The 13248-nt window shown below is 33.7% G+C and overlaps 1 protein-coding gene and 1 pseudogene across 2 annotated transcripts in view; one reads left to right on the top strand and one right to left on the bottom strand.

Annotated features, from left to right (window-relative positions):
• RYR2 (ryanodine receptor 2) overlaps positions 1-13248 on the top strand; it is a 760518-nt gene that overhangs the window by 362496 nt on the left and 384774 nt on the right. For both annotated transcript variants that reach the window (XM_056816085.1, XM_056816086.1), the window contains one exon: positions 6296-6460. In XM_056816085.1, the coding sequence (XP_056672063.1) occupies positions 6296-6460 (165 nt within the window). The remainder of the gene's footprint in view (positions 1-6295; positions 6461-13248) is intronic.
• LOC130457593 (40S ribosomal protein S24-like) lies at positions 7001-7393 on the bottom strand (annotated as a pseudogene).

Below are 13248 nucleotides of genomic sequence, written 5' to 3'. Positions count from 1 at the left end.
AACAGAGAGTAGGAATAAAAAATAACTGAGATTTTGCAAGAGATGAGCAACTATAGGACAAGGGAACAAGGGACTTCAGAACAGATAATGGCATATATTTAAATAAATAAACATTGGTTTTTGTTATCATAAAATTCAACCAAAAAGTTTGACTGTAGCTGACCTTTGAGCAAGGTAGCATTTATTAGCAGGTATATGTTACTTATCACTAAATGGGTTAGTGGCTTGCCTCCATTCAAGTCAAAGATTTTGAGAAGATAAGTCATTATTAAAAGGGTTTTGTAGAGCATAACACCAGACACAGAACATGGTAGAGGACATCATGGGATTGTGTACAAAAATGATAGGTTACAGAGCTGAGGCACAGGGAACAATATGATTGGTTGCAGGTTTGGTCTTTGGGACTAGCAATGCGCCTCCCTCTTTTCATATAAACTAAATTATTTTAGTCCAGATGCAAGATAGCAGGCAAGATTTTGGACAGCCAACTCAAACATCCTTGAAGAATGGCATGGTAATTGAAGATATTAGGCTCAACTCTGGAGAGTTAGATTTTTAAACTTAACCCATTACATATGAAGTGAATTTTGAACTAAGTTTAGAAACAAAGAATCATGACTTAAGCAGTTACAGTAAAACAAACAAACAAATAAACAGTGAAGGACAAAAATGGGCAGGTAGGTGGTGCCATAGATAAAGAACTAGACTTGAAGTCAGGGAGACCTGAGTTGAAATCCAGTCTGAGACACTTACTAGCTGTGTGACCCTGGGCAAATCACTTTCCCCTGTTGTCCTGAGTTCTTCATCTGTAAAATGAACTGGAGAAGAAAATGGCAAACCACTACAATATCCTTGCTGAAAAAAGCCCAAATGGGATCATGAGGAGTTGAGCATGACAGCTGAAATTACTAGACAACAAAACAAACATGGGACAAAATCAATTACTCATAAATAGAATAAATAAGAAAAAGAAACAGGATTAATTTTAGTCTTTTCAGTTGAGATTGGAAAAAGAAGAAAGTGAAGTTACACTAAGCCCAACAGTCTGAGAAAATATTGAGGGATAGGGGATTAGAAGCCTTGATGAGGACAAAGTTGATGAGACATAAGTTGAAGTGGAATGATAGGATTATATGGCCAGCTAGGAGAATGCCAGAGTTTATAGATGAATTCCACTTGTGGGTGATGATGAGATGTAGTGTGTAACCATCCCAGTGTGTACTTGAAGTGGAGAGGAGTTATAAGGCCTGGGCTTAAGGAAGCTGAAATATATAACATACAGAAACAAATGAACATACTGTTCAGTAGACCTATACATTTCAGCACTGGAGGATGGATTTAGTATTTGACAGAAATTGATAGGAAAACTGGAAAATCAGAAATTAAGCCAAGACCAACAACTCACACTAGGTACCAAGGTATACTCCAAATAGATATATGAATTAGATAAAAAAGGGTCACAAAATAAACAAATTAAAGTTAATTCTATGGCTGTGGATAGCATATTTTATTTCTTAGTCAGTTATAAATTATTGTGATGATTATTGCCTTATAACATAGTTTGATATCTGTTCTGGCAAGTGTACCTTATTTCATATTTTTTCATTAATTATGTTCATATTCTTGACCATTTGTTCTTCCAGATGAATTTTTGTTCATAGTTTTATTGGTAAGGCACTGAATAGGTAAACTAGGCATAATTAGAATCTTTGTTGTATTGGCTATGGCTACCCATGAGCAAGTAATGTTTTTCAAATTTTTTAGGTTTACTTGTATGAAAAGTTCTTTATAATCGTGTTCATATAGTTCCTGAGTTTGTTGTGATAGGTAGTGTTGCAGATATTTTATATTTTAAATGGAATTTCACCTTCTATTTCTTGCTTTTGGACTTTGTTTGGGTTATATAGAAATGCTCATGATTTATATTGGTTTATTTTCTATCTTGCAACTTTGGTTGTCTGTAAGTATACCATTTTAGTTATCATCTCTTTCCTCATGGCCTATTTAAAATCCTTTTCTTCTCTTACTTCTTTAACTAGCATTTCAAGTACAATATTGAATAGTAGTGGTGATAATGGACATCTTTGCTTCATCCTGATCTTAATGGGAAAGCGTCTAGCCTATTTCCAAAACAGATAATGCTTGCTGATTGTTTTTTATAGATGGCTTTTTTACTTTTAAGGAAAGGTTCATTTATTCCAGTATTGTCTAAGGTTTTTATGAGGAATGAGTGTTATATTTTGTCAAAAGGCTTTTCTGTATCTATTGAGATAATTATATGGTTTCTATTGGTTTTATTATTTACATGGTCAATTATGCTGATAGTTTTCCTAATATAGAACCATCCTGCTGCATTCTAGCTGTAAAATTGACCTCCTGATAGTGTATGATTCCTGGAATATATTATTGTAATCTTATTTCTACTATTTTATTTAATTTTTCTCAATGTTTATTAAAGATGTTGGTCTATGGTGGTTTTTTTTCTCTGTTTTTGCTCTTCCTGATTTGGATATCAACAACATATTTGTATCTTTAAAGAGTTTTAATAGAATTCCTTCTTTGCCTCTTTTTTCCAAATAGTTGCATAGTATTATAGTTAATTTTATTTTGATTTCTTGGAAGAATTAATTTTTCAATCCATCTGGCACTGGGGATTTTTTTCTTAGGGGATTATTCATTGATGGCTTATTCAATTTCTTTTTCCCAATATGGGATTGTTAAGTATTCTACATTCTTTCTTGTTAATCTGGGCAATGTATATCTTTAAATAGTCATTGATTTCATTAAATTTTTTCAGGGAACGAGGGAAAGGTGGTGAAAAGGCTGAATTCCAATCTGGTTCTATCTAGTTCTCAAACTGCTCCCACTGCAGGTGCTAGCAGCCCAGTAGTGGAAAGAGGAATGTTGAGACCCAGAAGCCCTGCTTGAGAAGATGATTCTATGGCCACAGTTTTTCCCTCTGATTCCAGATTCCAGTTGCTCCTGTTGGTGCTTGCTTTTGTCTGAGGAGAGGGAGTTAGCTGATCCCCACTTTATACCAAAATGTCCAAGAGGAAGGTCAACTTTGAAGATGAGAAAGTAGGGGAGGAACTTAAGAGGAGGTTAAGCAAGATTGTCAGCTAAACCAGTCTTTGCAAAGGTTGAACCTTAGCCCAAAAAGACAGCAAGGAAGGATAACTCTGAGGACAAAAAAATTCACACAAAATAAAAAAAAAGAATAGAAGTAGAATGAGCAACTAAGAAAAGAATAAAGATGACTTGCCCACAGAAAAATGAAGAGATCCCAGTCTCTGATACAGCAGGAGAAAAAGAAACCAAATCTGAAAAACATCTTATACCAAATCTTTTGACAATTGTCTCTGTTACCTCCCTTCTTGTATAATTCAGAGGAATATTTTTAAGAACATTTTTGTAAATTGCAGATTTTTAGTAGCTCTAGAAACATTTTTAAGAAGGAGGCAATCTCACTTCATCACATTAATTTTCATAAACATTTAGATAAATTTAAGGCAATGTAAAATTGGATTATTTAGAATCCTGTTTACAAAGGTGAAATCACATGCTGGTTATTTTTTTAATTTAACCAGAAATTAAGAGAATGTTAATTGGGAAGGTATTCACTGTCTTGTACATAGGTTTAACATTCCATAAGCATTTTTTGTACCATCAAAGCAAGTATAAATGGTCATTGGTAATTGCAACCATGGATTTTAAAGATCTCATTTTAATTAATTTGTATCCAGCTTGTCTTTATGTTCAATTGTTTTCTAAGTAAAACTGCTCCTTGGTGTTGGATCTCCTTTTAAAAATTGTGTGCTATTTGTGACATTGTCATCTTTGGTAGTGGTGGTACAATTTTTTCCTAGTAATTTTTCTGATGTACTGTAGAAGATTGGAAAATGTGTATGAGTGTAGTTTTATCAAAAAAAAAAGAATTAGGAGAACTTTGCTTTGTAAAAGACCTAATTCCTTATCCATATTTAGAATTTAATTATCACCTTTCTATGTAGGTATGTAATCAGTTTAAAATTATTGAACCCCTTAAGTTCTCACTTATTTGTTTACCTTTTAAAGCTTCTCTTCAGGGTCAAATATGATAATTTCACTTTCTTTTTAGCCTTGGCCCTTTTGTCAGTAAGTCCTGGAAATGCTTTATTTTTTTATTTCATTTATTGTTATTTTTTCTTCCCATAGGATTATGCTCAGTTTTACTGGATAATTGATCCTTGACTGTAAATATCCTATAGCCTTTGCCTTTTGGAATAACATATTTCATACCCTCTTATACTTTAATGTAGAAGCTACCAGGTCCTGTCTAATCCTAACTGCAGCTTCAAGATACTTGAATTATTTCCTTCTGGCTTCTTGCAGGACTATTTTCTTGGTCTGAGAGTTCTGGAATTTGGTTATAAAAGTCCTGAAATGTTTTGTCTCTTTCTGGATGTGATTGGTGGATTCTTTCATTTTCAATTTTCAACTCATGTTTGAGGATATTAGGGCAGTTTTTCCTGATGATTTCTTTGTATTTCAGTGTCCAGGCTCTTTTTTTTTTTAATCGTAGCTTTCAGGTATTACAATGATCTTGAGATTGTCTTTCCTGGATCTATTTTCTTGGTCAGCTTTTTTTCCAATGAGGTTTTTTTGGATTTTCTTCAATTTTTTTCATTTTGTTATATTTTTTTCCTGATGTCTTGTATAGTTGTTTGCTTCTTTTGCCCAGTTCTAATTTTTAAGAAGTTATTTTTTCCTAGGGCTTTTGTGTTTCTGTTTCCATTTGGTCAATTCTGCTTTTTAATGGATTGTTTTCTTTAGTAGATTTTTGTACCTCCATTTTCATTTGGCACATTTCAGTTTTGAGGACATTGTTTTCTTCATTGAATTACTCCCCTCCTTTAATTTTCTCATCATTTGGTTTTTTAAAACTATTTTTCAAGTTCTTTGGGGTCATATTTTGGTTCCTGACACCCTTTCACACTTCCTTTGAGGCTTCACATGCTTCTGTTTTAGCATTACTGTCTTCTTCTGAGTTTTTATTTTGATATTTCTTGTCACTAAAGTGATTTTTATGTTTTTTTCTTTGTCTTTTGCTTATTTTTCTAGTTTTTCCCCTCCATTACTTTGCTTTTATATTGAAGTTTTGGTCTGTAACTGGGGTAGAGAGAGTAATATTCCAAGCTTGCAGTATAATCTGCTCTGGTGGTTGGGGTGGGCCAAGCTGAATCTTACAGCATGTTTTTGGTGTGTACTGGGGTTTGCTCATTTGGCTGACTTGCTTTGTGCAAGTATTAAGTTGTTTTGTCTAGGTGATTTCTACTCCCTTTTCTCCCAGATGCCCTAATCACTAATGTGGAGGGGTGGTCCCTCCTGTGCTGATTCCTTCTCTTAGGCTATTTGCACTGAACTAGTTCCTGTTGTCTAGATTCCTTTCTCAAGGCCATCTGTGGTGTGATGGTCCCCACCCTTCCAGTTCCCCTGATGCCACATAAAATAAACTACTTTCTTTCTTTACCCATTGAGATATCTCTCTCCTTAGTCTGAAAGTCATTTTTGCCCTTTTTGTGGATATTTGGAGGTGAGTTTGGGTGAGCTCAGAGCTTTTTACTCTGTCTTCTTATCTTCAGGAAGCTTAAATCTAAAATGATTTTAATCTAATGGAAATAATTAAACATATGTATAAATAAATGCTATGTTAGGTGAATGCAAAAAAATCCAAGGAAAGAATAATTTTGTTTTTGGATAATTTCTATGCCCTCAATTCTGTGGAATGTAATATGTATGAATATTTTGATTTCTGTCACAGGATCAATATTGTGATGGGTAGGATTCTGAAAAAAAATTGTTGTAACTGAGAATATGTCATAAGTGAAAATAAAATTCATAGGAAACAGAAAAGAATGTTGATTGAGTCCAGGGAAGGAGAAAGTTTGATACTGCTAGGTTACAAAAGTTACAAAAGAATAAAATCAATATTAGAAAAATTGGAAAAAAATGTGAAAAAGTAAAATTTCATGAAGATTAATATGTTCACAATTATTTTTGCTTTTCATTTTATTTTCTTTTTTGTTCTTTATACATTTGAATATTTTTATTTGTCACTGGAACTTAAAATGCATGAAAAAGAAAATAAATATAAGGCCTTGCTTTTCATGATTTCAGATTTGTACACTAAACTAATCAATGAAGTAGTATTGAGAGAAAGTAATATTTTACCATCATTATAACTATGTTTTGCTTTTCTAATTAATAATCTTATAGTATAATTGCTAACATACACCTTTATTTTTCTTTCCTCTAGGAAAAGCTAGATATAGGGATAAGAAAGGAAATAGATGGTATGGGAACATCAGAAATAAAGTATGGTGATTCAGTGTGCTACATACAACATGTAGATACAGGTCTTTGGCTTACTTACCAGTCTGTGGATGTGAAATCTGTGAGAATGGGATCGATACAGCGTAAGGTAAGATTATATAAAAGTGCATCATATTTTTTTTACATGACATGATAATAACCACACTTAAGAGTATACTAGTCATAATGCAGATGTCTTATTTGTCAGTGTTTCTCCTGTTACCTATTGACAGGTGAAATACCACCATCATGAATTCTTTGGCACAGATTTTTATAGTGGAATTATATTTTAATGATTAAATTGCTAGATTTTTACATTGCTAGTTTTTTGGAACTAGAGTCATATATAACTTCTCTTTGTTTAATTCTAAAATGAAAAGAAGTGCTCCGAAAATAGCATGGAAAATTGTGTCAAAATGATGTAGTTTTTGTTAAAGCCAATTAAGAATGTATTTACTGCTCTGCTTTTAGAAAAAAAAAAGGTCTGCTACAGATAACTGGGTAAATGAAATGTCCATTGCTACTGTAGCATTATTCCTTGCCAAATTTGTGGCCCACTTTCAGAATGGATATCTCACTTCCTGGTGACTGGATGGGCATTGTGTTTCTTTTTTTTATTTATTCCCTGATGAAAAAATTTATATTATCTTTATGAACAAACATTAAAATAGTCATTTTTGCCAGCTCCATCATTTGCTTTTGCATATCCATTACTTTCTTTATTTTATTCTTGCATTTCTTTTCCTTTTTTCTTGAAATCTTTTTCTCCAACTACAGACTGTTCCTTGCAGGTTTTTCTTTGCATAGTCAAGGTAATTGTAAATGATACCAAAGTCTGTTGTTTTCCCATCACCAAAATGGATTCTGAATCCAAATATGGAAATGACATCTGGAGTTGTTTTATATATCTTGGCCAATTTTTCTTGAATTTCAGTCTTAGACAGTGTGGCCTTTCCAGTATGAAAAATGTCTATAACCATCTGTTTACCTTGAAGAAGTCTGTCATGAACTTCCTGGTTCTGTTGGCTACAGTATCATTCATGGTGGCAGCCAACTCCTTGAATAGCAGGAAAGGGAAAAAAAAGATGAGCCATTGTTTTCTCTTGTATTATCATTTCTATTTCTTCCTCTATTGATCTTTATCCAAATAGTCTCTAGCATATTTTCTAAAAGTAGTTTATAGAATTCCTTTGTGTGTATTTATGATTGATCTAGGATGATATTTTACTGCCCTTTAATCTGAACCTTTTGACTACGGTATATCCTTCCATAAGCACATATCATTTTGAACATCACCCCACCAATTCTTACTGATGATGTTTATGAATATGATTTTAATTCCTTATATTAAGATCTTTAGTTCAATGAGTTTTTCCTTTATTCTTATTTGTTTCAGTATCTGAATTAATACCATTACTAACCCTTCTAAAATATTTTCTCTTGTGAACTACTATTTCTCCCTCCTGATAGTTTTCCCATGTCATATTTGTGATTTGCAATTCTGTGTGATATACAGCCAAATGGAAACATGTAGACTTTCTCCTTTCCCTCTACTTTTCATTTTAACTTTGGTTGATGAGATATGCAAATATTCAAGCAGATTTCCTGGATCTTTCAAGATTTTATCCCTTGCCAACAGTCTGTATGTTAAGCTCTGCCATAGACATCACATATGTAGTCCAATAATCTAAACTATCTTATTAATTAACCCATTTAGCAACATTGTGTAAGATTAAAAATTTCCCAGCCATGAATGTGGGAGAGAGAGAGAGAGAGGGAAACTCCTCTTTACTAATTGTATCACTTTCCTCTACTTCAAGTTATTATTAAAAAATATTATAAAAATATAATACTTGGAATATTGGATACTAATTTTTAATCTTACATTTCTGGTCACTACGAAGGGATAGGGATTCTGGGAAATTAAGTCCACCTCACAAAATTTTATTTACACAGTTGCTTTTCTCTTTTAATACTTATGTCCTTGAGGTCTTCAGTTTCTTTCCTTGGATTTCTTAAACTTCTAGTAATATTTCTTTGGTTTTCTTCTAATGGTATAATTTCCCCCAATATGAATCCCCAGACATAGCTATTAGTCATTTGGTCTTAGAAGTTTAGGGAGTCACATCCTGAAAATATCCATTGGAAAGTTCACATATCTTACAATTTTTCATTCTTGGTCAGCATGTGGCTGTCTCAGTGTTTCTTAGGAAGAAGTCACTAGCCAATTTCTTATTTTCTTACTTCCATCAATAGTACTGAATGTCCTCTTTTCATTATTAAATGCTTTATGATGAATGGACTGACATGGCTTTTTAGATCCTTATCATGTTAATTACTAGGTAGTGTTGTTAACTACTTGGTGGAAACTCCAATAGTCATATGAATAGTTTGTATATTCTCCACTGTAATGGAAGTGGTAGAAAAAGTCCAGCTCTCTATAGTTATCATAGTAATATTCCTTCAGTTCCTCAGCTTTACCTTTCTTTAGAGGGAAGTACTACTTGTCATCTTAGAGTATGTGGAATTCTGCATCTACCTAATTAGCCCCAAGCTCTGACTCATTGTTTTCTAACTTCCTCTTTTTGAACATACTGTTTTGATTGAGTCCTAGGCTTTTGATCTTGATGTAATAGAATTGGTTCTCCATGAAAGTGTACACAAGTGTTAGAATACTGTATTTAGCCTTTTAAATCTTAGCATAGAAACAATGAGTAAATAAACATTATTTAATAATAAAGAGATATCAGATAATAACATTAAAAATATATGCATTCTATTTAATCCCAGTGCTTTTCTAGGCCCTAAAAAGCCACCAAAACCTAGGATTTATCTGAAGCCAGTAATTCTAGAACATATAAAATTTGAGTCATTCCTTAGGCAGGCAAAGGAGTATAATATTACAATTCCCAAAAAAGGTCTAATTCACACTTCCCATAGGTCCATTCATCAGGTTAAGGAAATAAAAACTGGAGTCAATCTTGACTCAGTGGGTCTCTATAATTTAAGATCTGTAATGGAAAGGAATTCAGGAGGTTTCTTGCTTCCCATTTTTTGGAAAAGAGGTTGCTGGTGTATCTCTCTGAGCTTATATCTCCCTTTCCCTATATTGTGGAATGATGAGCAGCTCCATTAGGGAACTGTGCCACATCACATATTTCCTTGTCCTTTTTTATTTGCCTTTGGCTACAACTTTCCTACTGTAACTCAGTCTTTTTTTGGAAAGAATTTCAAATATATTAGATAACTCCAAAGTTATAGTATGTTCTTCATGCCAAGTTTCTTCCATTCTCCTATGTCTCTCTTGATACAGACTATAGATTCCTTTACCCACTTTTGATTCTATTTCCTCTTTGTTTTCCCAGTGACACCCTTATTTTATTATTTTAATATTTTATTCTCTGTGCTAATCCATAGAATAAAAAGAAACCTTTCTTGACTTCTTGACTTCATATACCTCCTCTTATAAGGAGGTTAACTTGTTTTTTGTGCATATGTTTAAAGCAGATACTCAGACCCAGCAGAAATTTAAACATTGCACAATTTATGGAGTATTAGCCTTGCTTCCATGCTACCTTAAATTAAGATACACAATTGCCATAACTTTATATTTACTCAAATGGAAAACATCACATCAAACTGCCTGGTTACTCAATTAATTCATTGCACTGAGAATTGTGTTACTGTAGGCTCCCTATAATAGATGTCCTGAGGTTTTTCACCAGTATGATTTCTTTTGGCTCAGATGTGTGTCATTTATGAATAGCAGACTCCTCTTTATACCACCACATATGCTACAACTGCCTTTGAGAAGGTGTATTGTACAAGCATTATCTCTAGCTACTTTTTGTTTCTTCCTTTTTCACCTATCTTCACACCCAGGTCAGACTTAAGATACTTAAAAATATACTTACAAATTGCATTTTTACTTTTGCAGTATCAACACCTTTGTTAGCTAAAACTACTTGCAATTTTATACTCTGTATATAACTTTATAAGTCAAGTAGCATGGTAGTTGTGCTAGATAGACCAATTTTTTAAAATTAAGCTTATCACAGATAGTAACCCTGTTAGTTGGTAGTAACATGAACACGAACCTACCCAAAAGATTCTTATTTTACCTCTGAGATTTCTTTCCACAGGCTGTAGAAGAGTCAGACTCTAATGAACAAAATGGGGACTGATGATTTTTCTATGAGGAATTAATTTGTCAAATTCATCACCAAAGATTGAAATAGAAATTTTGGGCACTGCAGACAGTTTGTTTGGTGTCTCCATGAAATCAAGAAAATATTGGTGTTTCATTCGAGGGGAAGAAACATATCTATCAGTAACTGGTTGACTAAAAATGAAAGTTAAGAGTCTTATTTTCCTAGTATGTGATGTAACTGTATTTCTCTCTTTTAATGAAAGGTTAGCTACTCTGTTAAGTGAAACTGGTAAGAATATTTATTGTTGACATAAGCCCTTTCATATTTTGTTCCACCTGTTGTACAGACAGATAAGCTATTCTCTCATGTTATACAATAATCTCAGGAATTTCTTCCTTTAATATTGTTTTGGGGTCATTTCTATGAAAATCTGAATCTTTATGTATCACAAGGTTTCTTAACCATTTTTGCATCTTGGACCTCTTTGGCCATCTGGTGAAATTTTTCTTAGAATGATATTTTTAAAATGTATAAAATAAAATATGATGGATGACAATGGAAACAAATTTCATTAAAATGCAGTAATTATATTTTAATTAGATTATGCATCCTAGATTAAGATCCTCAGGTCTATATTATCTCTGTAGGATCACATTACTCTAAGAGTGGTCATTATTAATCAAAATACATTTCTAAGTATTCCCTGAGGTAAGGACAAATAATCATTTGAAATGAACAACCTATTTTTCAAATGGAGGGAAAATAACATTTTAGTTTAGCTAAACTAAACATGCCCTAAATGTAGGATGTCCTCTTATATTGTCTTTTGTTAGGTCCTTCTATATGTATGTAATATCGAACAAAGGGACTCTTTCTGACTACTTTTAAAAGTTACCTTTATTTTAAATCTTAGGAAATGTGGATAGCAGTACACATAATTATATACTTTCATATGTACTTATGAGTACCTACATGATATAATATTTCTGATGTGTATCAGATGTACATGTAGGCATGCATATATATATATGCAGATAGGCATTGCATATACCTGCTATATGCCTATATCTACATATTACTAAAGTCATAAAACACCTGTATATATGTACATTGACAGTTTCTATAGATTAAACTATCATTCCTCATCATATGATAAGATTAAGCCCTAGACTCTGGATTGAGCTCCAGTTCCACATTAACAGCTGCCTGTTTTGTTTTGTTTTTTTGACATTTTGAACTATATATTCTCATAGGCATAATAGGTTCAACATGTGAAATTGATACCATTATATTTCCCCATAAACTCACCACCCTTACTTAAGTCCCTATTTTTGTCACTGTTCTTATTGTCTGTATTTACCATTTAGGAGTTCTCAACTCCTCATTCTCCTCACCTTACATAACCATTTAATTTAAATAGATGGCAAAATGAATAGGATGTTAGGCCTGGAGTTAGGTGATTTCAAATATTTTTGAGCTATCTGTATTAGTTTCCTCATCTATAAAATAGCGATAATAATAACACCTACCTCCTAGGATTATTTTAAGGATCACATGAAATAATCATTTTATAGTGCTTAGCCAAATGCCTGGCACACATAGTAAGTACTATATAATTAGTCATTTCAATTGTATCTAACTCTTCATGGTCCTATTTAGTTTTCTTGGCAAAGATACTGGAGTGCTTTGCCTTTTCCTTCTCAGGGTCTTTTTACTTTGAGAAAACTGAAACAAATAGGGTTAAACGAGTTGCCCAGAGTCACACAGCTATTAAGTGTCAGAGGGTAGATTTCAACTAGGGTCTTTCTGACTCCAAACCTGGTGCTCAGCTCATGGCACCATTTAGCTGTTGTCATCGTTGTCATCATCATCATCATCATCATCATCATCATCATCATCATCATATTTATTCTTAATTATTAAATCTTAATTCTATATCTACTTTTCATATTTATCCCTTTTCCCTACTCATGTAAATATTCTGAGGATTTTATCATCTTTTTTTTTTAGAAAAACCCATACCTTCTTTCTTAGAATCAATACTAGTATGATTTTTAAGTCAGAAGAGTGGATAGGGCTAGGCCAGTGATGGTGAACCTATGGCACAAGTGCCAAAGATGGCATATAGAATGCTCTCTGTGAACATGTGGCTGCCCCCCCCAAAATTTGTTACTAGAAAGGCAGAGGGACTAGGATGGAGCTGCTCCCCTACCACTTTCCACCTTGTCTGATGAAATTTTTTTCCAAATCCCCTGCCCCTCTGCCCAGTAGCCCAATGGGAGCACATAGTGGGTAAGTTGGGTGGCTCACAGGCAGCAGAGCTGGAGGGGAGCAGAGTGCTTGGATCACTTCCCTTCGTTTCTTCATCCTCCCTGAGGACATTCCTCTCTTCATCTGCCCCTCCACCCAGAAGCCCATTGGGAATGCTTTCTCCCTTTTCTGTGTTGGGTGAAGGGGGAAACAGGGTGTGCCTATCACTTGGTGTGCAGTAGGGGCATGGCACTTGTTTTCCAAAAGATTCACTATCACCAGGCTAGGCAACTGGGGTTATCTGACTTCTCCACAGTCACACTGTTAGGAAGCTTCTGAGATCAAATTTGAACCCAGGTCCTCCAGACTTCAGGTCACTTTTCATGACTATTGCAATAGCCTTATTTTCTCACTTCTTTGAGTTCTTCCACTCTTCATTCATCTTCAACACAACTGTAAAAGTGATCTTCCTAAAGCACCAGTCTGAGCATGCCAT

This window comes from Monodelphis domestica, chromosome 2, assembly GCF_027887165.1.
Source record: "Monodelphis domestica isolate mMonDom1 chromosome 2, mMonDom1.pri, whole genome shotgun sequence".
NCBI classification, from domain to species: Eukaryota; Metazoa; Chordata; class Mammalia; order Didelphimorphia; family Didelphidae; genus Monodelphis; species Monodelphis domestica.
The sequence above is the reverse complement of the archived record's forward strand: the minus strand, read 5'-3'. Positions and strand labels throughout refer to the sequence as shown.